The 26217-nt window shown below is 34.0% G+C and overlaps 1 protein-coding gene across 3 annotated transcripts in view; it reads left to right on the top strand.

The window, feature by feature from the left end:
* Positions 1-26217, top strand: part of arid4b (AT-rich interaction domain 4B) — an 88066-nt gene that overhangs the window by 44254 nt on the left and 17595 nt on the right. For 2 of the 3 annotated variants that reach the window (XM_058794904.1, XM_058794903.1), the window contains exons 7-17: positions 473-567; positions 3731-3872; positions 7013-7092; positions 11258-11334; positions 11797-11945; positions 14010-14082; positions 14439-14533; positions 14611-14708; positions 15766-15985; positions 18229-18431; positions 25085-25267. In XM_058794904.1, the coding sequence (XP_058650887.1) occupies positions 473-567; positions 3731-3872; positions 7013-7092; positions 11258-11334; positions 11797-11945; positions 14010-14082; positions 14439-14533; positions 14611-14708; positions 15766-15985; positions 18229-18431; positions 25085-25267 (1415 nt within the window). The remainder of the gene's footprint in view (positions 1-472; positions 568-3730; positions 3873-7012; positions 7093-11257; positions 11335-11796; positions 11946-14009; positions 14083-14438; positions 14534-14610; positions 14709-15765; positions 15986-18228; positions 18432-25084; positions 25268-26217) is intronic. The other variant, XM_058794905.1, reaches the window with a different exon arrangement.

Below are 26217 nucleotides of genomic sequence, written 5' to 3'. Positions count from 1 at the left end.
TTGCCATGGCAAGTAGCAGAAATAAAATAAGTTTGTTTTTTAATATTTTATTTTATTTCAAGTAATGGAATTTTTTTTTTAGTGATGTCAAACAATTAATCGCAAAAGTTGTTGTTTACATAATATATGTATGTGTACTGTGTATATTTATTATGTGTATATATATATATATATATATATATATATATATATACAAACACATGCATGTATATATTTAAGAAAGATTGTATGTTTATATAATATAAAATATAATAATATAAATGTGTATATATACATAAATATATACTGTATGTGTGTGTATTTATATATACACATAATAAATGAACACAGTACACACTCATATATTATGTAAACAAAACCTTTGTTTTGGATGCGATTAATTGCGATTAATCATTTGACAGCACTAGTATTTTTATGGTTTTATTTTTATTTTAGCACTGGCTGGTAAATCTCATGTCTGTTTCTCTTCCAGACGCTCGACAGGCTTCCTCTGACCAATCCCGAACACTTCGGCACTCCTGTCATCGGCAAAAAAGGAAACCGTGGAGGCCGACGCTCCAATCCCATGTGAGTGCCTTTACTCAAAGTTATGTAATATTTTGCAATTTTGTTTTGACATTTGAATCACAAAAAGCACAGTGCTGCTGGAAGTTATTGACACGTTAGTCTGATAAAGAAACATGCATGAGTGAGGAAACAAAGTGCGGTTATTAAGAGTTTTTAAGTGCAATAAGCTACGGCTAAGTATGAAGTATCTTGCGTGATTACATTATGTGGTAAATGTGGTACCCTAATTATGAAAATAACAGCAAATTGTCTACAAAACTCTAGAAATTAGTACTTCAACTTAAACATTCATTTCAAATGTTTATGCTTTTTTCATGCAATATTTCTATTTTATTTCAACTCTTTTAATTACCGTAAATGATTTTGAATAGTTTAGTAGTGCATTATAGTTGTAAAATTCCACTTCTATAAGTCCATTCAGGGCACAATTGACACGTTGTGAGTCTCACTGATAAAACACTGATCACCTGAAGGATGAAGCGTCTGTGTGTCTCAGTCCTGATGCTCCAGGGACGCGGCGGGTTCGTCTGGGAATACCGATTACACAGTGTTTGCTGTTGTAAATTACGCCTCTTCTTTTAGCAGTCGCACAAATAGGACAAACGCTGCCCTGGAATTCTACATCCCCAGACACAAATCAGAGAAAAGCCAATGCTTTTCCTCCAGCGCTTCGTCTCGAACAGGACACGTCCCACCGGCACAATGACAGATATGACTGTTGTGTGCTCATCATTACTCCTCAGTCACACGTCAACTTTAACAAGGAATCAGAATCGATCAGAATGTTTGGGGTGTCATTGATTAGTCGGCTAGTGTATTAGTTCTGCACATCAAATAGTCGTGGATCCTTAACAAGTGTTTTTGCCTATTTCTCAGTAAAAATATGAAGCTGAATTGAATTGACACCAGTGTTATTTTAGCATTATCTATACACTATTATAGTATTTATTAACATTTTGAATTAACTTTTATTTTAATTTTAGTTTTAGTTTAATAATTGTATGTGCTTTTGTCACTTTATTTTTTATATGCATTTCCATATAGTTGTCTTTTTTCAGTTTAAGTAATTTTAGCATTTAGCATTTTATATATATATATGTATATATGTGTGTGTGTGTGTGTGTGTGTGTGTATGTATGTGTGTATATATATATATATATATATATATATATATATATATATATATAAAAGTATTTTTAAATGACACATTTATTTGTGTATTTTCATATTAATTTTAGTTAAAGTTGTACTCATTTTGTTATTTGCCTTTATTTCTTTTTATAAAATATAGCTTTCATTTATTTATTTTAGTTTCAGTAATTGTAGTAGGCCAACTTCAACTTATTTAAAATGTTGAAGCTTTTTATGCAGTATTTATATTTTTTCAACAATTATCGTAAATAGTTTTAATTTTAAAAGTATTTTTAGAATCTAATAGTTGTAAATTTTTTTAACAACACTACTTGAAGCAAAATTGCCAAATGTATGATTACATAAACTTTCTTTCCTACTTAATTATTCAATATAGTGTTCTTTTCCCATTATTTTAGTATTTTTATAGTATTTATTAAGTATTTGAATTGCTTTTATTCATTTTAATTTTAGTTTTAGTCATTTTATGTGCTTTTGTCTTTCTTTTATTTTTATTTTTTTATATTTCCATATAGCTTTTTTTATTTTAGTTTTATTTTTTTATTTAAATTTTAGTACTTAAACATATTAATTTCAAATGTTCATTTAAATTTTTCATGCAATATTTATATTTTATTGTATTTAAACTTTTTTTTTTTAATTACCATAAATGATTTTAAATGGTTTCATTTTTTATAATGGTTTAAATGTTGTTGTTTTTAATTGTTTCATAATGGTTTTCTAATATAATAATAGTTGTAATTTTTTTTGTTTTTACGCAATTGCTGGAAGCAATCTCTAATATAAGCAAAATCTAATAGTTGCATAAAGTTAATTTTTCCTACTTAATAATTAGCAATTTTCTATTTTTTTGGTAATAAAAAAAAAATACAATTTTAAGAAAAACTCCGACAGATTTCCACACAAGTGTTCAGAAGCAGTAGTTCTTGGTTTTGTTTGGTTGTTTGAGTGAGCAGGAGTCCCTGCGGTTTATCAGGTCATGTTCATTCGTGATGCAGGCTGTTGATTGGCTCATTTAACGCTAACAAGATTGGCTCTCCTCAGCGGTGAGCTGGAGTGTCGGTTGTTAATTGAGAGCGGCCGTCGAGTCACGCTCCATATCCAGTATTGGCAAGTGAGAAGCTCATCAGCTCACAGAGCCTAATTACTTATTATCTTCATCAGAACACGCGAGCAAAAGAAGAGCAGCGTCTTCTATTGTGCCGCTGGGATACAGGTGGTGCTTATCTTTCTGTGAGTGGATCGGTTGAATCATGTTTGGCTTTATCTGAGTCTATAACTAAACGATTAGCATGTTCTCTTCCGTTAGCAGTTCTTCACTGTCTAAACGCCAGATTAAGATGCACTCGTGTGTTCTCAGTCTGAATTGAATTTGATGAACGAGAGAAACTCTGGTCGACTTGAATGACGATGAAATTTGTTCTTGGCTATTTCCATGATTTATTTTTATTGTTTGTTTATAGTCATGGCATCCTTACTAGGACTCAATAGTAGAAACAGAATAGTTGATTGGTTAAAATAATTCACTTTTTAAAAATGCTTAGAACTTTTAATTACAGTTAATATTGTTTCAATATTAATTTTAAATTGCCTTAAAATTAATGATATGCCGAGTCAGTTTTAAAAATTATTGTACTACTGAAAGTTAAAAAATAAAGTTGTGCTTAATTGTCATGCAAATAATATTATAATAGATCTTAATTTTTAATTTATCTAAAAACATGTAATTTCCTGCATGAAAAATATAGTGTCTTATTTATTTCTTTTTATTTTGGTCAAATGTGATTTGAACATGATTCATGAGTCATATTTAACCCTTTTTAATCACATAAATGCAAAATGAGGTTTTATTATTGCTGCTTTTTAAAGAACACGTTCTGCTTTGTTGATCAGCAGCGACATTTCACTCTGAATTTTAAATATGTTCTTGTGTTATCTGGGATATTAATGTAACTCAAGCACCTTTCAATCTGTTGTGTATTACGCATTAACACTTAATCTTGCTCCGCAGTCAAGAAGAGGTGTCATCTTCATCATCTAGTGAGGAAGAGGAGGGCGATCAGCAACAAAACGAAGAGCTTTATGGCAAAGTGGTGTGTGTGGACGGAGTCGTCACTAGTGACAAAAAGAAAACCACGTGGTATCCTGCGCTGGTGAGTCACGACTGCTGGACACAGCACAAAAATCAAGCCTTTGTGCGAAGTACAACTCTATATTATGGTTTGTTTAAAAAGCATATTTACATCAATTTGAAGAATAAAAATGAATTGCTAAAATCACTAAAACCGAAAAAAAAAATAATAATAATAATTAAAGCTATGTGGAAATAAATTTAAAAAAAAATACCCAAACTGAAAAAAAAGGGTTTATGCAGTATAAATATTTTTGTATATTGTAATATTTGTATTTAACCACTTGCGGCTTATTTTTGTGTATAAATATATGATTCATTTAAATTTATTTCAAGATACATTTTGCTTAAATATTATATAGAAGTTGCATATAATTAAAAATGATATTGACTAATATAATTATTAGGGATGCACCGATACCACTTTTTCCAGGCGAGTACTGATACTTTATTTTTTGGTACTTACCGATACCTGTATTTTCATTGCATTTGTAATTTAAAAAAAATAAAAAATATTGGGTACAGAAACCAAAAGAATATGTGTAATGTTAACTGACTAAGTTCATTTAGCAAATAGATATTTCCTTCAGTTATTTTCACACTTAATTATGCCCATATTTTACAAGTTTTTGTTACTTTCACTGTTTATTTTTTTGCTCTATGGTACATCATCTTTAATTTAATAGCATTAGAGCTGCTCAGTACTGTAATCACAAGACCTTTTGCTGTAATAATGCTGGGAAGCACTCTTGTAACTGTAATGAATAATGTTTTTTTTTAAATCTGAAACGTGCTGTGACTTATATTCCAAAGTGCCTCGTATAATGCAGAACACTCATGAATCAAACAAACAAGTGCAACGCGCGCACGCATTTATATTGGTGCAGAATGAGAGAGCCTAGCGCATTTCACACAGCCTGCTAGTTTCACTTTTGCCATATAGTCGTGTAAGCTTGAGGTTTAAAATAAATGTTGTTTATAGTGAATGTCCCTATAATTTTAGTTTTTTTTATTATTTATGATTTAGTTTTAATCCAAATGATGCTTGTGCTAAAGCGAACGGCAATAAAGATCATACAACAGAAGTGCTCTCTCTCTCTCTCTCTCTCATTACCGTTAAATAACTTGTGCATTGGTTTTCTCACTTGTTTTGACACATCCGACCGAACTACAATGTTTCCAGTGATGTCTGTGAGAAAGTGATATTCGCTCTCGACATCTCACACTCAATCCACTCAGCGTGCTTTGCTTATCAGCTCGCACGCATCAGCTATACAGGCATGAATATTGAATGTTTAACATATTAATTGCATACATATACCTTGTAGACATCCTTAATCTCTAATAACTCTGTTCTGTTGTCGGCGTTTCTTTGTCTGAACACAGTACTGATCACACGCTGTGTGGTATCAGGGCATTTTACCGAGTACGAGTACAAGAGCGCAGTTATAATTCCTAATAATTATTATAATTGTAGTAATATATAAATTGTAATTTATGTAAAATTATATTAAAATAAATAAATTATGTGTGTAATAAAAAGTATATTTCAATTTCTTTATATACTTTTTACGTTGAATTCAAATGGTGCTGTATTTGAAACTTTCACTTTTACAAAGCCTTATTTTGTGCATAAATATATAATTCAGTTTTTTTATTTGCATGCAGTATTGAATTTTATTTCATATTTTATAAAATAAATATATATATTACAAGTAGTAGTAGTAGTGTTTTCAATGTTTGTTTAAGATAAATTATATTTTTAACAAGGCCATCCGTATAGTCCCACCCAAAACTCACGTCATTAATTGAGGCAGAAGCTGAAGGAAGGAAGAAACACGTCGGGCTGCTCAAACAAACAGACCAGTGTTTTAAAAGCGTCATGGTATTTCCCTTTTCAGGACGGCAAACTATCAATGACTGACTTACAGTGACTCATTAACCTGACACACCAAAAACCGTTATAATATCCAGAAAACGACATGCTTCACCCTTAAACCTCATGATCAGGAGAGAGTCCTGAAGCTGCATGCTAACAGACTCTCTCTGACTCTGTCCCTCGTTCACATGCAGAGTCACGGCAAACCAGACGCTGTCTCTTTAAATACTGCTGCTAGCTCTGTGAGTTGTTGTTGTTGTTGGCGTAGTGTTTTGCGTCGCTCTCTGACTCCTCCTCACGGCTCTCAGCAGAATCACAGCATTCAGAAAGAAAACAAAGCAAATGAACAGCCGTGACATGTGCTCCTGGGGTTTGGTGACGCCCATCCTGCTGCTCATTTGAGGTCAAAGGTGGCTTCTAATTAAATAAAAGGCAAAGACGTGGGTGTAGCAGTCGTTTCAAAATGCTCATGTCATTTAGGCTTTGTTAGAATGTGGATCTTGTCCTTATTAATGGATGCTCAAGGTGCACCAAGTTTTTTTAATTTAATTTTTTCACAATATTGCCATGGGTTCCTGCAGTCAAGAAAGATCTGGAAACACCAGGGCCTGAAAACGTTATGAAAATCAATAAACTCTTTAAAAAATCTTGAAATTTATATAGAAATAATGTATAGCTCTCATAATATTCATATTAAGCTCAAATTCAGTATTTATGAAATTATACTACTGGTCATAATTTTATTTTTATTTTTCCAAGGCAACATTTATTTGGTCAAAAGACAGTAAATATTGTAAAATTGTAAAATATTATTACAACTTAAAATAACTGTTTTCTATTTGCATATATTTTAAATGTAATTTATTCCTGTGATGCAGTGCTGAATTTTCATTGCTTGCTTCTGAAGGATCATGCGTCACTGGAGACAATTCAGCTTTGCATCACAGGAATAAATTACATTTTAAAGTATATTCACATAAATTGTTTTTTTGAATTTTAATAATATTTCACAATATTTAATTTTTTTAATCAAATCCTTATCACTTAATTGGTACAAACAACTGAAAAGGTGACATATAATAATTAATGAAATATTTTGAAGTTAAAAATAGACCCGCTTGGGTCTAGCATTCATTTCTTCAAGCGTAAAACCTTTTTTTTTTTTTTTTTTACAAATTGAGACAAATGACTTGGTGATTAAAACGACATCAAATAATGTTTTCTGTGCTGAAGTCTCATTGACGTGCTCATCTATCCTCTGTTTCTCTCTTCATTTTCTAAAGGTCATCTCTCCAGACTGTCATGAAGATGTGACATTGAAGAAAGACAACGTTTTTGTTCGCTCCTTCAAAGATGGAAAATTGTGAGTAACTTTCAAATGAAGTTATTTCAGTCCGTGCTTCTACTTTTAGCGCTCGAGCTGCAGAAAAGTCAAGCTATGAAAGCGGCACGTGCGCTTTTATTTCACAGCATTGTGTCTGTTTATAGCTGTGATTTTACTAAACATCCATTAAATGTGGCAGAAAGCAGAATGCTAAAAAAACGAGGAAAGATGCCACCGCTGGGCAGCCGCTGATATTTCTGCAGGGACAGTCGGAGAATATTGTAGTTAAACGCCCGTCTCAGATTAACCTTCTGAAACCAATTTATACTGCCGTTGCCGCTGCCGAAGGTATTCAAGCATTATGATGAGAAATGTCTGCTTATGGAGATATTTTTTAAACCTGTGAGAACTGCCATTATACAGACAGGAGCTTCTGATGACTCCATAACTAGACGTATCATTTATAATGTTGTGCTTCTATGGATTGACAACAGACTCTAAATTGCCAGGATGCTGGTAATCGGTTGCTAAGGTGCAGTGATTGGGTTTGCTAGGGTGGTTACTAGGTGGTTGCTTAGTCCCTAATATGTCATTTATGATGTCATTTTACAATTGTGGTGCATTAACAAACACAGATCTCAAGCTTCATGTATGAAAATGTCATAAACAAACACACACACACACACACACACACACACACACATACACATGCATATAGATATAGATATAGATATATATGTATGTGTATATGTATATGTATGTATGTGTGTGTGTGTGTGTGTGTGTGCGTCTGTATATATGTATATGTGATCCTGGACCACAAAACCAGTCTTCAAAAAAAAAAAAAAAAAACATAATCTTTCCATTGATGTATGGTTTGTTAGGATCGGACAATATTTGGCTGAGATACAACTATTTGAAAATCTGGAATCTGAGGGTGCAAAAAAATCAAAATATTGACAAAATTGCCTTTTTAAAGTTGTCCAAATGAAGTTCTTAGCAATGCATATTACTAATCAAAAATTAACTTTTGATATATTTACAGTAGTAAATTTACAAAATATCTTCATGGAACATGATCTTTACTTAATATCCTAATGATTTTTGGCATAAAAGAAAAATCAATAATTTTGACCCATACAATATATTGTTGGCTATTGCTACAAATATACCCCAGCGACTGAAGACTGCTTTTAAAGCGAATAAACATGACTGAACATCTCATGCCTCGTGTAATTTCTCAATCAGTGTTTCAACTGCGGAAAGACATCAACAAAACAGCGTGGAAATAAAATGTCAGCAAGTCATCAGTGTCCACAGTTCGTTAGTTCACTAGAGAAATTAAGTCAAGAGGAGCATTTTGCGAAATATTACACCATAAACTCATTATATTTTACTAAACCTGTTAGTCTTAATTATTTAATATGTTTAAATCAATCTGTTCTGAAACATGCTATGACAGCCAGTGTGTAATTGAATATATTTTAACAAATAGCCTAGAAATTGTATTATTTATAAGTTAATTTAAAAACTGCATTATGTGCAATTTACATGTTTGCATACAATTTCTTTTTAAGTTGAGTGTTGATCATCTATTTAAAAATAAATAGTAATTAAATATATATATATATATATATATATATATATATATATATATATATATATATATATATATATATATATATATATATATATAAATATAGTATATGCACTACTGTTCAAAAGTTTGGGGTTGGTGAGATTTATTTTTGCTTTTGAAATCTGTTTTGCTCACCAAGGCTGTTTTTAATTGATTACAAATGCAGTAAAATCAGTAATTGCACTTTAAAATAACTGTTTTCTAAGTGAATATATTTTAAAATGTTTTTTTTTCCTGTGATCAAAGCTTAACTTTCAGCATCATTACTCCAGTCTTCAGTGTCACATGATCCTTCAGAAATCATTCTAATATGCTGATTTCTGATTATTATCAATGGAAACCGTGATGCATTTCATTTTTCAGCATTCTTTGAATAGAAAGTTCAAAAGGGCGGCATTTTATTTGAAATAGAAATCTTTTGTAACATTATAAATGTCTTTACTGTCACTTTAGATCAATTTAATGCATCCTTGCTGAATAAAAGTATTGTTTTCTATAAAGCACTTCTGAACTGCAGAGTAACGTAAAGAGGTTGGCTGCGTTTACTAAACTGTGGAACTCTGACTCTTGCTGCTGATCTGAATGGCGATGCTTCCCGTTTTAAGTGTCAGTTGATGGCCTTTTATTTTTAACCAGAAGTAAACGATTTATCACTGATATTTTGAGAATGAATCCAGCATCATTCCCGAAACTTTGCAGCACTTATGTGTCCGAAAAATGAAAGTTTCATTCAAATTCTGAATGGATTATAGCCTTGAAAACACACAAAGCGCGCTCCCCTCATTATCAAGAATCAGTCGTCAAAGTTCCGTTTTAATCAAGCTCTCTAAACTACACAATAAATCTCTTATTTACATCGCGTCTGCACTTACTTAGTCATGAGATGATTCACGAGCGTGCAAAACTCCGGCTCTTTCAGCGGTGAGTGAATTCTGAAAGCTAACGTTTCTGATTGGCCATTGCGTTGAAGAAATCAACAGATATGTCTTTGATTGGCTACACGGCTCAACGCTAGAGGTCTGCACTGGCTTTAAACTGAAGCCCAAACCTGGCCCGTACCAGAGATCGTCTGACCCGACCCGACCCGAGCGGCACAGTTAAATGTAGAGATGAACCCTTAATCTTTTTTTTTTTTCCCACGACAAATAGCCAATTGAAAAAAACAAACAACGATTGCATGCAACGGTCAGTAAGCAAATACACGTAAAGAAAGAGATTCATCAAGGCTCGGCCACTTCACAAGGCAAAAGAAGAAACGCTTACCAGTTATGAAAGTTTATGAACATCAGGTGCAGCAGTCACATAAATTCTGCTAAGTTTTGAATGGTTGCATACGACAAGACGATAATTGTTCCACTGTGCAAATTATGGTCATTTTCGTCAGTTAAAGGGATAGTTCACCCAAAAATGAAAATGTGATGTTTATCTGCTTACCCCCGGGGCATCCAAGATGTAGGTGACTTTGTTTCTTCAGTAGAACACAAACGGAGATTTTTAACTCAAACCGTTGCAGTCTGTCAGTCATATAATGCCAGTCAATGGGAACAGAGTAGCTCATCCACATCTTCCGGCGCGTGACGCGTCAACGGCTCTGGAACATAGATGTGTATATATACATGGGTATATACATAGATCCTTACGCATAGAAACTGTCGCTAATGAGGCATCTATGTGTGTATATATCTATGTGCCAGAGCAGGTTGACACGTCACGTGCCAGATGTTGTGACAGTCGGACATTGTGGTGTATCAGAGGTAAAAAATGATAAATACTGTTCAGTTTCTCGCACAAACTGATCATTTTGTGTCTTAGGACATCAATGTATCGTCACGAGCAGCAAGGTTTAACTGCCCCCCTTACTTGCTTGTGAGTGTCACAGGTTACCTGTAGCGCTGGGTTTCTGCACATCTTCACTGCTCCCTCTAGTGTCCGCCTCGGCATTGTAATGACATCACTGGCCCATGTAGATTTATAAATATTCATGAACAAAGACATGTCTGCTAGCTAATAATGACCTCTTAATTCCCTCAATAAAGCAGCTGCTGAAGGTGTGTGGACACTTCAGGACGTACACTAAAAACACCAAAACAGCAGCTGATTCAGAGTTTGAGCACGCATGCAGTAATAAATAACATCTTGATATTTAATCTATGATTTTTAGGTGTCCAAATACTTTTAAAGGGATGATGGATAGACCTGGTTTATGGTCTTATTTGGTTGCTAGGGTGTGATACTTACTGATTGGTTGCTTTTCCGAATAAAAAGAGCCACATTTCATATCTGGTGCTGAGAAATGGCCTGTTTCTTAATTACATAACTGCTGTTTTCCCAGGATAAAGGATGTCTGGAATAAATTCTTAAAGTAGTACATTTGTGTTTTTGCAAGAAATTAAATACAATAAAAGTTTGAATCGATACTCGGTGACAAGTGTAATGGTTTTTACAGTCAGAATGCAGCAGTGTGTTGAATTATGATCAGTAACTGACTCAAAGATGATGTTATTTATTATGCGTTCTCTCATATGTGATGAATCACTGCTAACAGTGTTGTATTTTATCTTATAGTTACACAGTTTTACGGAAAGACATTCGAGAGCTGGATGAAGAGAAAGCTCCTAAAGCGGACGCAGGACTCAAACCAGGTGAGAACAATATTCACTGAACGTGCGGATAAATATATAAAAAATAAATAAATGTAGAAAAATATTTTATTTCAGTTTTTTGTAGTTTAATTGAAGTACTAAATAAACTAAAACTAAAACCTACAATTTGTGTGTGTGTATATATACACTGGAATGTAATAATAAAGTGTGACTTATGCACCAATGCAACTTCAAATACTTTGTTTTGCTTTAATCAAAGTTTGTAATATTATATTTCACCTTGTAGCTGCTTAGTTTGGTTCATGGCTCTTTAACACAGACTGTTTTTTATTAAATCCCTGTGGGGAGAAAGAATGTGAAAAATATGTCCTAAACCAAGGCCCCTGGAAAAAATGGTCGGCTAGAAAGTTGAAAGTGGAAAAAAATGACTGACCAAACAAGGGATTTCCGGTCACATGCAGTTCATTGTAATCTCATTCTCGCTGTTTGTGTGTTTCACAGCGTTAGATGCAGCGTGGGATTTCCAGCGTAACGGCACTGTGCCCAACACGTGGAGGACGGAGGTGAAGGATGAAAGCTCCAGCAGTGAGGAAGATGAGGAGGAAGAGGAGGAGGAGCAAGAGGAAGAGGCCAGCAGCGAGGAGGAAGAGGTGACAGCAGCATTTATAATCATAAAGCATGTGCTGGGGAGAAAAATGGCACTTTGTTTGGTTTGACATCACTGAAATATTCAATCTATGGAAGCTTGTTTTCGCCACCTGATAAAAAGTAAATAAGGTCATTGCAACTCTTTATCTCATTTCTGACCTTTTTTCCTCACTTTTGTCAGATGTAACATAATGTAAACTCAAAATTGCAAGATAGAAACTAAGAATTGTAATTGTGAGGTGTAAACTTGCAATTTCTGGAGTTAATTCGGAGTTTTAAAAAAAAGTATGAATTGTGAGATATAACCTCGGAATTGTGAGTAAAATGTAAATTGTGAAAACTCTGAAAAAAATATTATCTTATATTTTGTGGCCAAACTAAAAACAGTTGTGAGATGTAAGATTGTAAAATTGCAAGGTAAAATTGAAAAAAAAAAATTACAATCTGTGGCAGGAAAAAAACTGAATTTCAAGATATAAACTCATAATTTTGATTATAAAAAATAGAATTGCAAGATGCAAACCTGAAATTGCAGAAACAAGTCAAAATTGTGAGATATAAAATCAGTAATTTTGAGAGAAAAAGTAGCAATTAGCTAAACACCAGAATGAATTCTGAGAATTGTGAGACGTAAACTGAAAATAGCGAGGAAAAGTCAGAATTTTGAAATAAGTAAAAACTACCTTTTTTATTTTGCATTTTGTGGCAGAAACAAAATAAATAAATGAAACTCGGAATGAAGTCTGAGGAAAAACAAGTCAGAATTGCAAGATATAAACTGGAAATTACTTTTGAATTTGCGATATGTAAACTCACAATTCTGAGGGAAAAATCTGAATTGTTAGATAAGATCTGTGGTGTGAATGAGGGAATCTGCTGAAGCGCAGCACTAATGTTTCTGCTCATGTGCGCTGATATAGTGGTGCTTTCACTCTTACAGCACGAGCTCCTGTCATCAGCTGTTTGTTTACCCTGATTTATTGACCACGGAATATCACCTTTAGAGTTTAAGTGGCGTATTTAGTGATAGATGAACAGCTTGTGCGTGTGATGACAGGTTTCGCCGTTACTCAGACTTGTGTTAAACTGTGTCAGAGCCGCGGCTGACGTGTGTGTGCAGTCATGGTTACATAAACTAGATTACAGAGGAAAAACACATCACAGCCAGACAGTTTTCATAACAGTGTTTTAATAAGCTATTTTTTCCAACAAGTAGCAACCAAACATTACATGGCTAATGTTTTACGTCCTATGTAATGTGCAGCTTTACGAATTATGCAAAAATCAGCTGCTTGTTCTCTCGTGCAGATGAATCACTGGAGGTCTGATTCATTTAAGCAATAATCGGTTCATTTAATTGATTCTTTTCAAAACACTTTTCAGAGAAACTGAATCATTTGAGCCCTCGCTCACCATTGTATGTTTGCGTTGAGCATTATTTATCCCTGTTTTCAGCCCAGTTATTTTGATTGGGGTGTTTTAGTTTAGTTTAGTTTAGTTTAGTTTGTTATTTTTTGTTGTTGTTGTTGTCATTTTCTGTTATATATTGCTGTTTGGGGTCAGTAAGTTTTTTTTTTTTTTTTTAAGAATTAAATTTTGTTAGCTAAGAATGCATTAAATTGATTAAAGTCAGTAAAACATTTTAGAATGTTACAAAAGATTGTATCACAAAACTATGAAGCAGCACAACTGTTTTCAACACTGATAATAATCAGAAATGTAATCTGAGTAATGATGCTGAAAATTCAGCTTTGATCACAGAAATAAAATACATTTTACAATATATTCACATAGAAAACAGCTATTTTAAATTGTAAAAATGTCACAATTTTTACTCTATTTTTGATCAAATAAATGCAGCCTTGGTGAATAGAAGAGACTTCTTTCAAAACCATTCAATCTTTCTTACCATGAACGTTTGAACGGAAGTGTATATTTGTAAAGATATTGTCCTCTTAAATAGCTTCAGTGTTTTGGTTAGTAGCTTGTAGTGTAGCTAACTAGTTTTTTTTAAAGGCACCTTTGAATGACACCCAACTCTCTGTGTTTGTGTTTCCTGTATGCAGGAGGAAGTAGAGCCGTTCCCAGAAGAGAAGGACAACTTCCTGCAGCAGCTTTACAAATTTATGGAGGATAGAGGTGAGCAGTGTTATTTCAGTATTATTTTTTGATACTCTTGTAGTATTTATTAATATCTTACTTTTATTTTCTGTTTTCACGTTTGTTTTAGTCATGTGCTTGTCATTTTTTTTATCATAAAGCTTTAATTTTTATTTCAGTTGTAATAATTTTAGTGCTTCAACTTTTTTTTTTCAGTTAGTTTCAAGTATTTTATTTTCTTTCAATCAGCAAAAGTGATTTTTAACAATTGCAAACTCTAGCGGTGAAAGGAGTGCTTGATGATATGCATATCTTGAATGCAACACAAGTCACTTTGTATAAAGCATCTGCCGAATGCATTAATGTTGAAGAGCTTTCTGTACTGTTCTGCTCAGGAACTCCTATCAATAAGCGACCGGTGCTGGGCTACAGGAATCTGAATCTTTTCAAACTCTACAGGCTGGTGCATAAGCTCGGAGGATTTGACAACGTGAGTTTTATTTTATTTGACACAGTCTGCTGCTCCGTCTGCGATAGCTTTGACTCGTGTTCCTCCCTGTGTTTCAGATCGAGAGCGGATCTGTCTGGAAGCAGGTGTATCAGGATCTGGGCATCCCCGTGCTCAACTCCGCAGCCGGTTACAACGTCAAATGTGCCTACAGAAAGTACGTACATCCCTCATAAGCCCCTGATAACAGTGACAGCAAACCGTGAGCTGCTCATTGTAAAAAGTTTGAGAAGAACAAGCAGTGAATGCACCTGTTCTGTCTCTTAGCGCAGAACCGTTGCAAAACGTGGCACACATCTTCTATCTAGGGTTATTATTGTTGTTTACTACAACTATTAAAACAGTTTTGTTAATTGAACTAAAGCTTAAATAAAATAAACTTCAGTTTAGTTATTTTCCAAAGCAACATTTATCATTTTTGTTTAGTTTAAGAAGCATTAATTGCTAACTGGACATTAAAAAAAGAAAGCTAATAAAAATTATGAAAAAAAAAAAAAAACATAATAAAAATATAAATATTAGATGAAAACTTAAGTTCGGTTATTTGTCAAAGCAAAGCAAGTCTTATTTGTTTTGTTTTCAACTTTGAAGCACTAATATAGTATATAATATTAGATATTCAGTTATTTGCCAAGGCAACATATATGATTTTCATTTAGATTAAGCTGAAGCACTAATTACAAACTGGACATAATAAAAACTAAAACTGATTATAATAAAAATTATACAAATAAAATGCAAAATATAAAAATATTAAAAAATAAAATGTAAAAATGAATGAAACCTAAATAATAGCATTAAAAAAAAAACACTAATAATAAAATGATAAAAGTGCAAAAGTCAGTTACTAATTGTAACAAATTAAAATTAAAACTGAAACTATAAAAGTATAAAAACCATTTCAAAACATTAATAAAAACTGCAATAGTATATAAATAATACTAAAATAACGCAGCCTCCCTCAAAGCCTATAGCGCCACCAGCATTTCAAAGTTTCATGCTCATATTTTTATTTATTATTATTTTTTTTTACTAAATTGCTCACTTTGGATCAGATCATCTGAAGACCTTTCTGGTCAATTTATTATTGATATACCTGTCAGCAATTAGGTGGTTAAAGGTGCAGTGATGATAAGTTGACCATAGTTTTACCATCTGATACCGTGGAGCAGCATCATGTGACGTGGTAATCTGTGTTGTTGAACCTCCTGCAGGTATCTGTATGGCTTTGAGGACTACTGCACCTCCACAGGAATCAACTTCCGCATGGATCTGCCGTATAAGACGGCTGAGAAAACGAGCTCGAAGAGCGAGGTGAACACGGAGGAAACGGCCAGCGGTGGAAACGCTGTCTCTTTAAGCACACCCAGCGCAGGAGAAGAACAGAAAGCCCTCAAAGAAGCAGAGACCTCCAGCACGCAGCATGTGGTTAAGGTACTGAAGCTTCGTCTCAGGGTGTGTCTGATACGGCAAACTAAACACACCATTTACGCTGCGTCTGTGCTGCATGCATTGAATACAGCTATTATCTACTACATCTTCAGTTATACTTCACATATTTTCAGATCATTTTCAAACAGCTGTATCATTTTTATCATTTATTTTATAAATATGTGATTTAACATAAGACCACATTTGATTAATATATATATATATATATATATATATATATATATATATATATATATATATATATTAGGATGCACTGAATATTCGCCTCCGAAAATGGCCCAAAAGTGCATTTTCGGTTTTCGGGCCGAAAGACTTTTATCACTGAAACAATACGGCCGAAATGTTGTGATGACGCAAATAGAAACCGCGAACTGCACGTGCTTGTCTGAAGCAACACGTCTGCGGTGTGCACGTATTTCAGTATATCTGAGAAAGACCCACGGACAGTGATTTGCAAAACATGTAATGCCGAAATTTCAAGATGGGGTGCATCTGCAAAGACTTTCTCCACGTCGGGTTTAATTTATCACCTGAAATCCAAACATTCCGATCGCTACGCTGAATATGAGAGGAACGCGGCACAGAAAAGAAAAACGCCTCCAAGCATGCCCACTCCGTCTGTGGCGGACGTTTTTGAAAAGGCAAGGAAGTTTCCCAGTGATGGTGTCAAGGCAAAGGGCATTACACAAAAGTTAACATATGGGCTATGGCAGTCTTTGTTTTGATACACTATTATGTTGAAGGCCTACAGAGAAAATATTGTTGTATCTTTAAGCAGTTGCACTTGTTCTGAATGCACTTTCTTGTAGTAGTCCTACAGAGAAAAATTTAAAATGCACTTGACCTAAATGCACTTTGTTTTTATGAGAGAACATTTAATTTTACAACCTTTCAGCAGGCCAGTAGGCCTGTACATTATTATTTAATGTAGGCCTACACATGAGTGGGGTCAAGTTAAACATTTTAGTTTGAATTTTATTTTATACTGTGCATTGTTGCAATGTGCTAAATAAATATTTGCATAATTTGTAATTGATTTATTCTTTGAAACTTTAATATTAATTTATGCAATTGCAATGCCTTGATTTTAGTAAAGTTAGTACACAGTCAAAGCCATAAATGCAATGGTACTAATAATTGGCATAATTTCTTTCGGTGTTACGGGTTTCGGCCTTGGCTTCCTATTTTTCGGTTTCGCCAAGAATTTTAATTTCAGTGCATCCCATATATATATATATATATATGTAAATTATATATATATATATATATATATATATATATATATATATATATATATATATATATATATATATATATATATATATATATATATATATATATATATATATATATATATATATATATATAATTTTACAAATATATACATATTCAATTTATATTCCGTTTATACAAAAATATATGAATGGAGAATAATTTCTATTGAAATGTATTTATTTATGAAGCTGGATCAAAATGTGAATTTATTCACACACACACACACACACACACACACATATATACACATTTATTTATTTATTTATTTACATTTATATTTTGTTTATTTATTTATTTACATTTATATTTTATTATTTTTCTAAAAATCGGATACCTGTCACTAATTTAAAATGACGCCACCAACTATACATTGTTTTTTTTTGTTTTTTTACTTTTTGTATTTAATTTCATGTACTGGTGTATATATATTGTGTGTGTGTATATGCATGCATACATACATACATATAATTTTTTTTTCTAGTGTATTGACTATGTAGCTTGACAAAATGTATTTAGTGTTCATTTAATGTAATCAGTAGCTGTTTTTTATTAATGTGATCAGTAACAGTATTTCTGTTTTTTATGTATGTTCATTTGATAATTTATAGTGTGACAGCTTTATCATGTAACTAAGTTTCACAAAAAAGTTTCACAGTTAAAGTTACAAAGCTGCTGTAAGCAGTATACACCACATACTGTGCAGTAAGCAGTACACTACTATTGTATTTGAAGCACAGCCAGTATCTTCAGCTGTTTATTTAGTCTCTCAGCAGGATTGTCTGACCTCATGTATATTTATAAGTCATGCTTTTTTCCCGACACAAGCTGCTGAAACAAAAAAAAAAAAAAAAAAAGCATTTACAAATGTGGCTAAGGCAGAGTTTAATTAGGGTCAGATAATAATAATTGCAAGAACATATGGTTGAGAATGACGTGTCATTTCATCTCAGGAGGAGAACGCAGAATCCACAGCGCCGTGTGAAGATAAAGCGGACATCAGCAGCGTAAATGAGGAGGACGATAACCACGCCGATGAAGAGGAGAACGATACGAAAGAGGAGGACAAAGAGTGCCCCCCGACAGCGCAGAGTCCCGTCACTGAGAGCGTGAAGGAGGAACCGTGTGAGGAACCCGACAACAAAGATCTGTCAGGGTAGGTGCAGCCTAAACCCTCCTCACTTCCTGTCTGAGCTTCAGTGCTTCCTGTCTGAGCGTCAGTGCATGTGGATCTCTGAAGGAGATCATCATGGGAGAGAGAGAGAAACGGAGACAAAAATGAGATCGGTGCAAGAGAGGTGAAGATGGAGAGATTTTCAACCCAGGCTCATTCGAAATACGTGCCTCTGAATACATTCCTGCTGCGCCGTTATTACATGCCTTACTGGATTCAAATGTGAATTTATTTTTATATGTTATATTTTATTAAAAAAAAAAAAAAAAAAAAAAATCTGATACCTCTCACTAATTTAAATAGCAGGCAGCATTACTGGAAGTATTTGCATGTAATTACAAAAAAATGATGACGCCACTAACTATAATTTACTTATTTTTTTTAGTATCACTAAAGTTAATGCTGCATCGTGTTGGAAATATCCCCTACATCAAACCCCATAGTGTTAACACATGCATAAGTGATATAAAAATGCATTTGTTGATGCAGCCGTGCTATTTTAACTTCCTTATGCGGATTTGAGCTGTTTTGTTGTTCAAATGCATCAGTTTTCAAATCGCGCAGGATATTAAAATTGTTTTGAATTCACAACATAATATTCCTCAAGTGATTATGCGGAAAATTAGGCTTTATTAATCTAATCTGTGGACCTGTATTTCCAATGAGCCCATGTTGGAGATTTTGGTAGTGCAGAAAAAACAGATGAGAGGAACAAGAGGGACGAAGACTTGAGTCAGCTGTATTTCTATAACGCTTTTATACAGTGCAGATCGTTTCGAAGTGGCTTCTCTGAAATAAACAGAATCAGTGATGCAAACTACTTCAAATATGAGACAAATTCAGATTCTGCTGTAAAGAAGCAATATTCAGCCCAATTCCGTTCAATAACAATAAGTTCATCAATTATGAAACAAGTTCAATTTAGATATAAGCAGCTCTACAGAAGACAAAACTAAGGAAGATTGAGTGAGAGCTGCTCTTAGACTTTGTTCAGGCAGTATTTTTGCTATGTGTGACTCAAAGTTGTTGTTAGGGATGGAATGATTACATCGATCGATCGATCACGAAAGCACTTAAAAATTGTGTGACCTCAGCTTTTGTGAAAATATTTCACTGATTTTATTCGTGGATGTTCTCTGGCGTGAGCAGCACGGATGAGACGGTCTTTATGAAACTGCATGTTGGCTGAAGCATTTGCTCTTTTTAGCTTGCTTTCTCTCTCTACCCCTTTTTTTTTCTACGGCAGGTTGTTTCACCTTGAAAATGTATCAACTGAAAAAAACTCAGTTCTTATTTTCCGTTGCGCTGGACAATTTATTTTTCATCTGTCTGTTTGAAATTGTTATTTAAATGATCTGTATCATGTGACTCAATTCCTGTGAGTTTTCTTTGTTTATAGAATATAACATATTACAGCCAGCTTGTGATGAAATAAAGACAGTAATTAAATTTCATCAGATTGAATTTCTTTACAATAAGATTCAAAACCTGGTAGACAAGGCTTTTACAAGTTTCATAAAGAAGTGTCTTCTGCTCAACAAGGCTGCGTTCATGTGATCAAAAATACAGTAAAAATTGTGAAATATTATTACAATTAAAAAAACTGTTTTGTGATTTAATTTTTTTAAATAGTAATTTATTTCTGTGATCAAAGCTGAATTTTCAGCATCATTACTCCAGTCTTCAGTGTCACATGATCCTTCAGAAATCATTCTAATATGCTGATTTGCTGCTCAAAGATTTCTTATTAAAATATTAATCATTTCTGATTATTATCAATGTTGAAAACAGTTGTGCTACCAAATATTTTTTTTGTGGAAACCATGATACATTTTATTTTTCAGGATTCTTTGATGAATAGAAAGTTCAAAAGAACAGAATTTATTTGAAATAGAAAGCTTTTGTAACATTATAAATGCCTTTACTGTCACTTTTGATCAATTTAATGCACCCTTGATGAATAAAAGTATTAATTTAATCCCAAAGTCAGTAGAACCGGAGGTTGAATCTGAATTATTCCGGCACTGTTTTTGTGTTCACTGTTTTCTAGTCAAATCTGGGATTTGGGTGTTTTAGGTTTTGTTTTTCACTATTCAGGTGTGACTTTGAAGCGATGGACTGACTAGATGAGCTCTGCTGCCCTTCACTGTTTAAAGTGTTTCCTGACGCTTTCTGCTCTCTCATATCATGCCTTTAGTGTTCTGCTGTGATGTTGTGAGATGTTCTGTGGATGAAAACAGACCCTGATGCTGAGATCATGTGGAGATTTGTGTCTGGTTAGGGTTGGGAATCGAGAAACTGTTCTATTCTCCAAAAAAAGAAGGAAAAAAAAAACCACTCTTAAAAATAAAGGTTCCAAAGGAGTTAGAAGAACCAATTCTGGTTCCCCAAAGAACCTTCCAGTGAATTCTTAAAAGAACATTTTAATAATCTTTGAACACTTTCAGAGTTCTTCATGGAACCATCGATGCCAATAAAGAACTTTTATTTTTAAGAGTGTAATGGAATTATATAAGACTATTGTTCTATTATTGTCTCATAAATGGTTCTTCATCTTATAAGCTATAGAATTGATTTGGTTTAATGGCTTACTCACTTTACTCACTTGCAGGTGTTTAGTCACGTTGAACTCTGAACTAACTCAACAGAACTAACAGAATCATGAAATCGTTAAAGGAATAGTTCACCCAAAAATACAAATTTGCTGAAAATGTCCTCACCCTCAGGCCATCCAAGATGAAGATGAGTTTGTTTCTTCATCAGGTTTGGAGAAATGTAGCATTTCATCATTTGTTCAGTAATGCATGCTCTGCAGTGAATGGGTGCCGTCAGAATGAGAGTCCAAACAGCTGATAAAAACATCACAATAATCCACACCACTCCAGTCCATCAGTTAACATCTGGAGAAGACAAAAGATCTCCTCCAGATCTCCTGTTGTCTCTCACATCAAAATCCAGCCACATATTTGTTTAAAGCTGTTTTGGACTGTAAACGGTGCTTGATCTGTGCAGATTTCTCTCCTGATTCAGAGCAGACCACTTTTACACTGGAGGAAGCATTATTATGAATTATGGACTCCTAGTTTAGTTTAAAAACGCATTAATGATGGAGTTGTTTCTCACAAACACACAGCTTTTGTCTTCTCCAGATGTTAACTGATGGACTGGAGTGGTGTGGATTATTGTGATGTGTTTATCAGCTGTTTGGACTCTCATTCTGACGGCACCCATTCACTGCAGAGCATCCATTGCTGAGACACTGATGCAGTGTCTACATTTCTACAAATCTGATGAAGAAACAAACTCATCCTAATCATGGATGGCCTGAGGATGAGGACATTTTCAGCACATTTTCATTTTTGAGTGAAGAAACCAGAACCAAAATGGAATCACAGCCATTAAATTTCTAACGATTCCCTCCTCTACTGCTGGTCTTTAGTTCATCATTTAAATCTGATTGCATTGACTCGACTTGAATGCCTTTTGAGATTAAACTTGCCTAACTAATCCAGTCTTCTTGAGTTAGCTGGTCTTCGTAGATGCTTTTCGCCACCGTCTCAAAGATCATCCTGCAGTGGTGGTTTTCCAATGATGCTTCCCCCCTCCATTTTCTGTATTGTTTTGCTCAGAGTGAACCAAATAACTATGGAACCAGGGTCCTGCCTAGTCCCAGCTCAGTTGTTGCATCACTAGTTGAGTTGTCTGCTGCAAACTAACCAGGGTTGTCTCTCGATAGAGCTATCCACACTATGTAGTCCTTACACACGGCGGAGCGGTAGGGTTCAGTGTGCTAACTGTCTAACGTGGCTTCTTCTCTGCTCTCTAACGTGTTTGTGATTTGCCCCTTGCTGAGCTTCTCTGTGCCTCTCGCAGCACTCTGACCCTTTCCCTGTCACACGCACACATTCTGAACTCAAGTTCAAAGTCACATTTGAAATATCTTTAAGGTTAGAAACCTCATTTACTTACCCTCATGTTGGTCCAAAGCCATATGACTGACTTTCTTCTGTGGGACACTAAAGGAGACGTTTAGCAGAATGTTCATGCTGCTTGTTCATATAGTGACTGCAGGCTGTCAAGCTCCAAAAAACACCATAAAGGTCATTTTAAGGTCTTTGTGGTTATTGAGGACTTTTGTACAATGTTTGGCTGGTTAGCATGAATAGTTAGTCCCTACTACAGTAGCAGATGCTGTAACTACACCAAAATGCATCTTTCTCCATTTACGGCCAGTTAAAAGTGGCTGTGCACTTTTTGCAAGCAGCATATTAATTGATCATATTTCATGGTATTATTGTAGATGTTTCACCAGTCTCCAGTTATTTTTTTTTTATATTATGTATATTTGCAACAATAAATCAATACATAAGTAGGTAATAGTGAAACATCTATATATTTTGTATATTAAAAATAAATGTTAGAAGTGTCACTAGTGTAAAATTATTTATTAATTGTAACAATTTTTTTTTATTTGTGACCCTGGAGCACAAAACCAGTCTTAAGTCGCTGGGGTATATTTGTAGCAATAGCCAAAAATACAGTGTATGGGTCAAAATTATAGATTTTACTTTTATGCCAAAAATCATTAGGATATTAAGTAAAGATCATGTTCCATGAAGATATTTTGTAAATTTACTACTGTAAATATATCAAAAGTAAATTTTTGATTAGTAATATGCATTGCTAAGAACTTCATTTGGACAACTTTAAAGGTGATTTTCTCAATATTTTGATTTTTTTGCACCCTCAGATTCCAGATTTTCAAATAGTTGTATCTCAGCCAAATATTGTCCGATCCTAACAAACCATACATCAATGGAAAGCTAAATTGACACTTAAGACTGGTTTTGTGGTCCAGGGTCACATTTGATTAATATATTTAAAAAAAAAATGTATAATACATTAATTAACTGGATATGAAGATACTATATGTACTATAAGATGTTTAACTAGTATACAATTATTTACTTAAAGTAGTTAATAATAGTAATAATTTTTATTTTTTATATATATTTTTATTTTTATAAATAATAATATTTTATTAATTTAATATACAGTGGTGGGAAAAAATTATTATAACACTAGTATTTTCAGCAGCTAAAAAATGGTTTTAATCAGTTATTTCTATCTTTTGCTGTAGTGTGTCAGTAGGAAATATCAGTTTACATTTCCAAACATTCACTTTGCCATTAATTGTAATAATCCAGTGAGATTTGAGAGATCATCATCAGTCTGTCTGGAGTGACATGAAGAAACAGAACAAACTGAGACAGACTCAATCCAGAAGAACTGTGGCAACGTCTCTGCTTTGAGAAACCTACCTGCAAAGCTACAGTGCTGTTAACAGTTTTAGGCACATGTGTAAACATGCTGTCAAAAATAATGTCATAAATAGATTTTCTTTATCAGTTAACTTCTATTAACTAAATTAAATCAACATTTGGTCCGAGCATCCTTTGTGTTTAAAGCAGCTTTTGCCCTCGGTGCACTTGAGCAGTTTCTCAGGAGCTTTGCTTGAAGGTTTCTTGAAACATCTTGGAGACGTTGCCACAGTTCTTGTGGATTTAGTCTGTCTCAGTTTGTTCTGTTTCTTCATGTTATTCCAGACAGACTGGATGATGATGATCAGATCAGATCTCAAACATCTCACTGGATTATTACAATTAATGACAAAGTGAATGTTTGGAAATGTAAACTGATATTTCCTACTGACATACTACAGCAAAAGATAGAAATAACTGACTCAAAACCATTTTTTAGCTGCTGAAAATACTAGTGTTATAATCATTTTGGCCACCACTGCATTAATATTCATATTGATATTAATTATATTAATAATTAATAATATTTAATTGTCAATAACAATATTTTAATATTTTATAATATATTCTTTATAATGCTTTTTATATATAATAAATTAATACAAATATATTTCAGTAATTTCCAAGTATTTATTTATTTTGTTTCCTTTTGTATCATATTCTTTATATATATATTAATTTGTCACAGGATGCTTACAGTTCAGATTTAAAAAAAAAAAAAAGTCCATTACCTATGAGCAAAGATGGTGTTTGGTTATTTCCTGCAGCCCTTATTCTGACTTTAGTTTTGGGCATTTAAAGTGTGGAAAGTAAATAACAAATTAGTATACAAAATACAAATGGCTTCAGAATATATGGATGTAGTGCACAGATTGTATGGAGCAGTTTTATTTATTTCAGTACTTTTTGGAGCTTGACAGCTACTGGTCAACATGTGCTTTCATTATACGGGAAAGAACAGCTTGGAAAACTTCTGGCATGGTCCACATAATAAATACAGCATGAGGGTGAGTAAGTGATGACAGAAGATTCATTTTTGGGTGAAATATTCCTTTTAAACAGGCAGTAGTTCTCAATATATTCCAGGTTGAGGTTCAGACAGTCGGCTGATGACCCCATAATGTCTTCCTCCGATAATCTCATCCTATCAGGAGGATTGCTAGACTTATCCGACAGGGAAAGATGAGGATAATTAGATTTCAGAAGCACTAGGCTGAGACAGCGAGCTCACTTTGGGGAGGGTTTTTTGGGGAGGGCTGTCGGGGGGAAGTCTAGGGCCAGGAAACAGGAAGTACTGAATTGTCTTTCTTGCAGGGATGTCAGCAGTCAGGAGTGGGAGGAAGGGGAGGAGTTTGAGTGTTATCCTCCTGGGATGAAGGTGCAGGTGAGGTATGGGCGAGGCCGCAATCAGAAGACGTACGAAGCCACTGTGAAAGAGTCAGACCTGGAGGGGGGAGAGGTGCTCTACCTGGTGCACTACTGTGGCTGGAACGTCAGGTAAGGCAGGACCCTGGGAACTCACGCCTAATCTGTTTGCATTTACGAAAAACCTGGTAGCCCCAATCAGATTATGGTACTGGAGTCAGAAAGTCTGCAGGGATTGAGAGTTTTTGTTGGCCAAACCCAGAATCGAGCTTTTTAGCTCTTCCGTTTGCATTGCAATGAAGTCAGTGGGTTTTTGAATGGGTTTTTGGTTAAATGTCTGAAATGAGGTCAGTGGTGAACAAAAGCAAGATATTTTCATGTTTTTGTAAGCCAAAACCTAAGAAAGTGTACTTTATTAGCACTGCCAATAGCATCGTCTTGAAGTCAGTAGTTGTTGTTGTTTTTTTAATGGGTTTTGGTTAAATTCCTGAAATAAGGTTTGTCGTGAACATGATCTCAAGGTTTTTCACATTGTTTTTGTAAGCCAGAAGCCAGAAACGAGGAATTTTAGCACTTCTGGATCCATCGTCCTGAAGTCAATGGGTTTTTGGCAAAATCTCTGTAATAAGGCCAGTGGTGAACACAAGCTCAAGATATTTTCATGTTTTTGTAGGCCACAACCTAAGAAAGTGTACTTTAGCACTGCCAATACCATCATCTTGAAGTCAGTTGTTTTTTTTTAATGGGTTTTTGGTTAAATTCCTGAAATAAGGTTTGTCGTGAACATGATCTCAAGGTATTTTCACATTGTTTTTGTAAGCTACAAGCCAGAAACAAAGAATCCATTGTCCTGAAGTCCATGGGTTTTTGGCAAAATGTCTGTAATAAGGCCAGTGGTGAACACAAGCTCAAGATATTTTCATGTTTTTGTTGGCCACAACCTAAAAAAAGTGTATTTTAGCACTGCCAATACCATCATCTTGAAGTCAGTTGTGGGTTTTTTTTCTTGGTTAAATTTGTTTTTGGTTAAATTCCTGATATAAGGTTTGTCGTGAACATGATCTCAAGGTATTTTCACATTG

This window comes from Onychostoma macrolepis, chromosome 13, assembly GCF_012432095.1.
Source record: "Onychostoma macrolepis isolate SWU-2019 chromosome 13, ASM1243209v1, whole genome shotgun sequence".
Taxonomy (NCBI): Eukaryota; Metazoa; Chordata; class Actinopteri; order Cypriniformes; family Cyprinidae; genus Onychostoma; species Onychostoma macrolepis.
The sequence above is the reverse complement of the archived record's forward strand: the minus strand, read 5'-3'. Positions and strand labels throughout refer to the sequence as shown.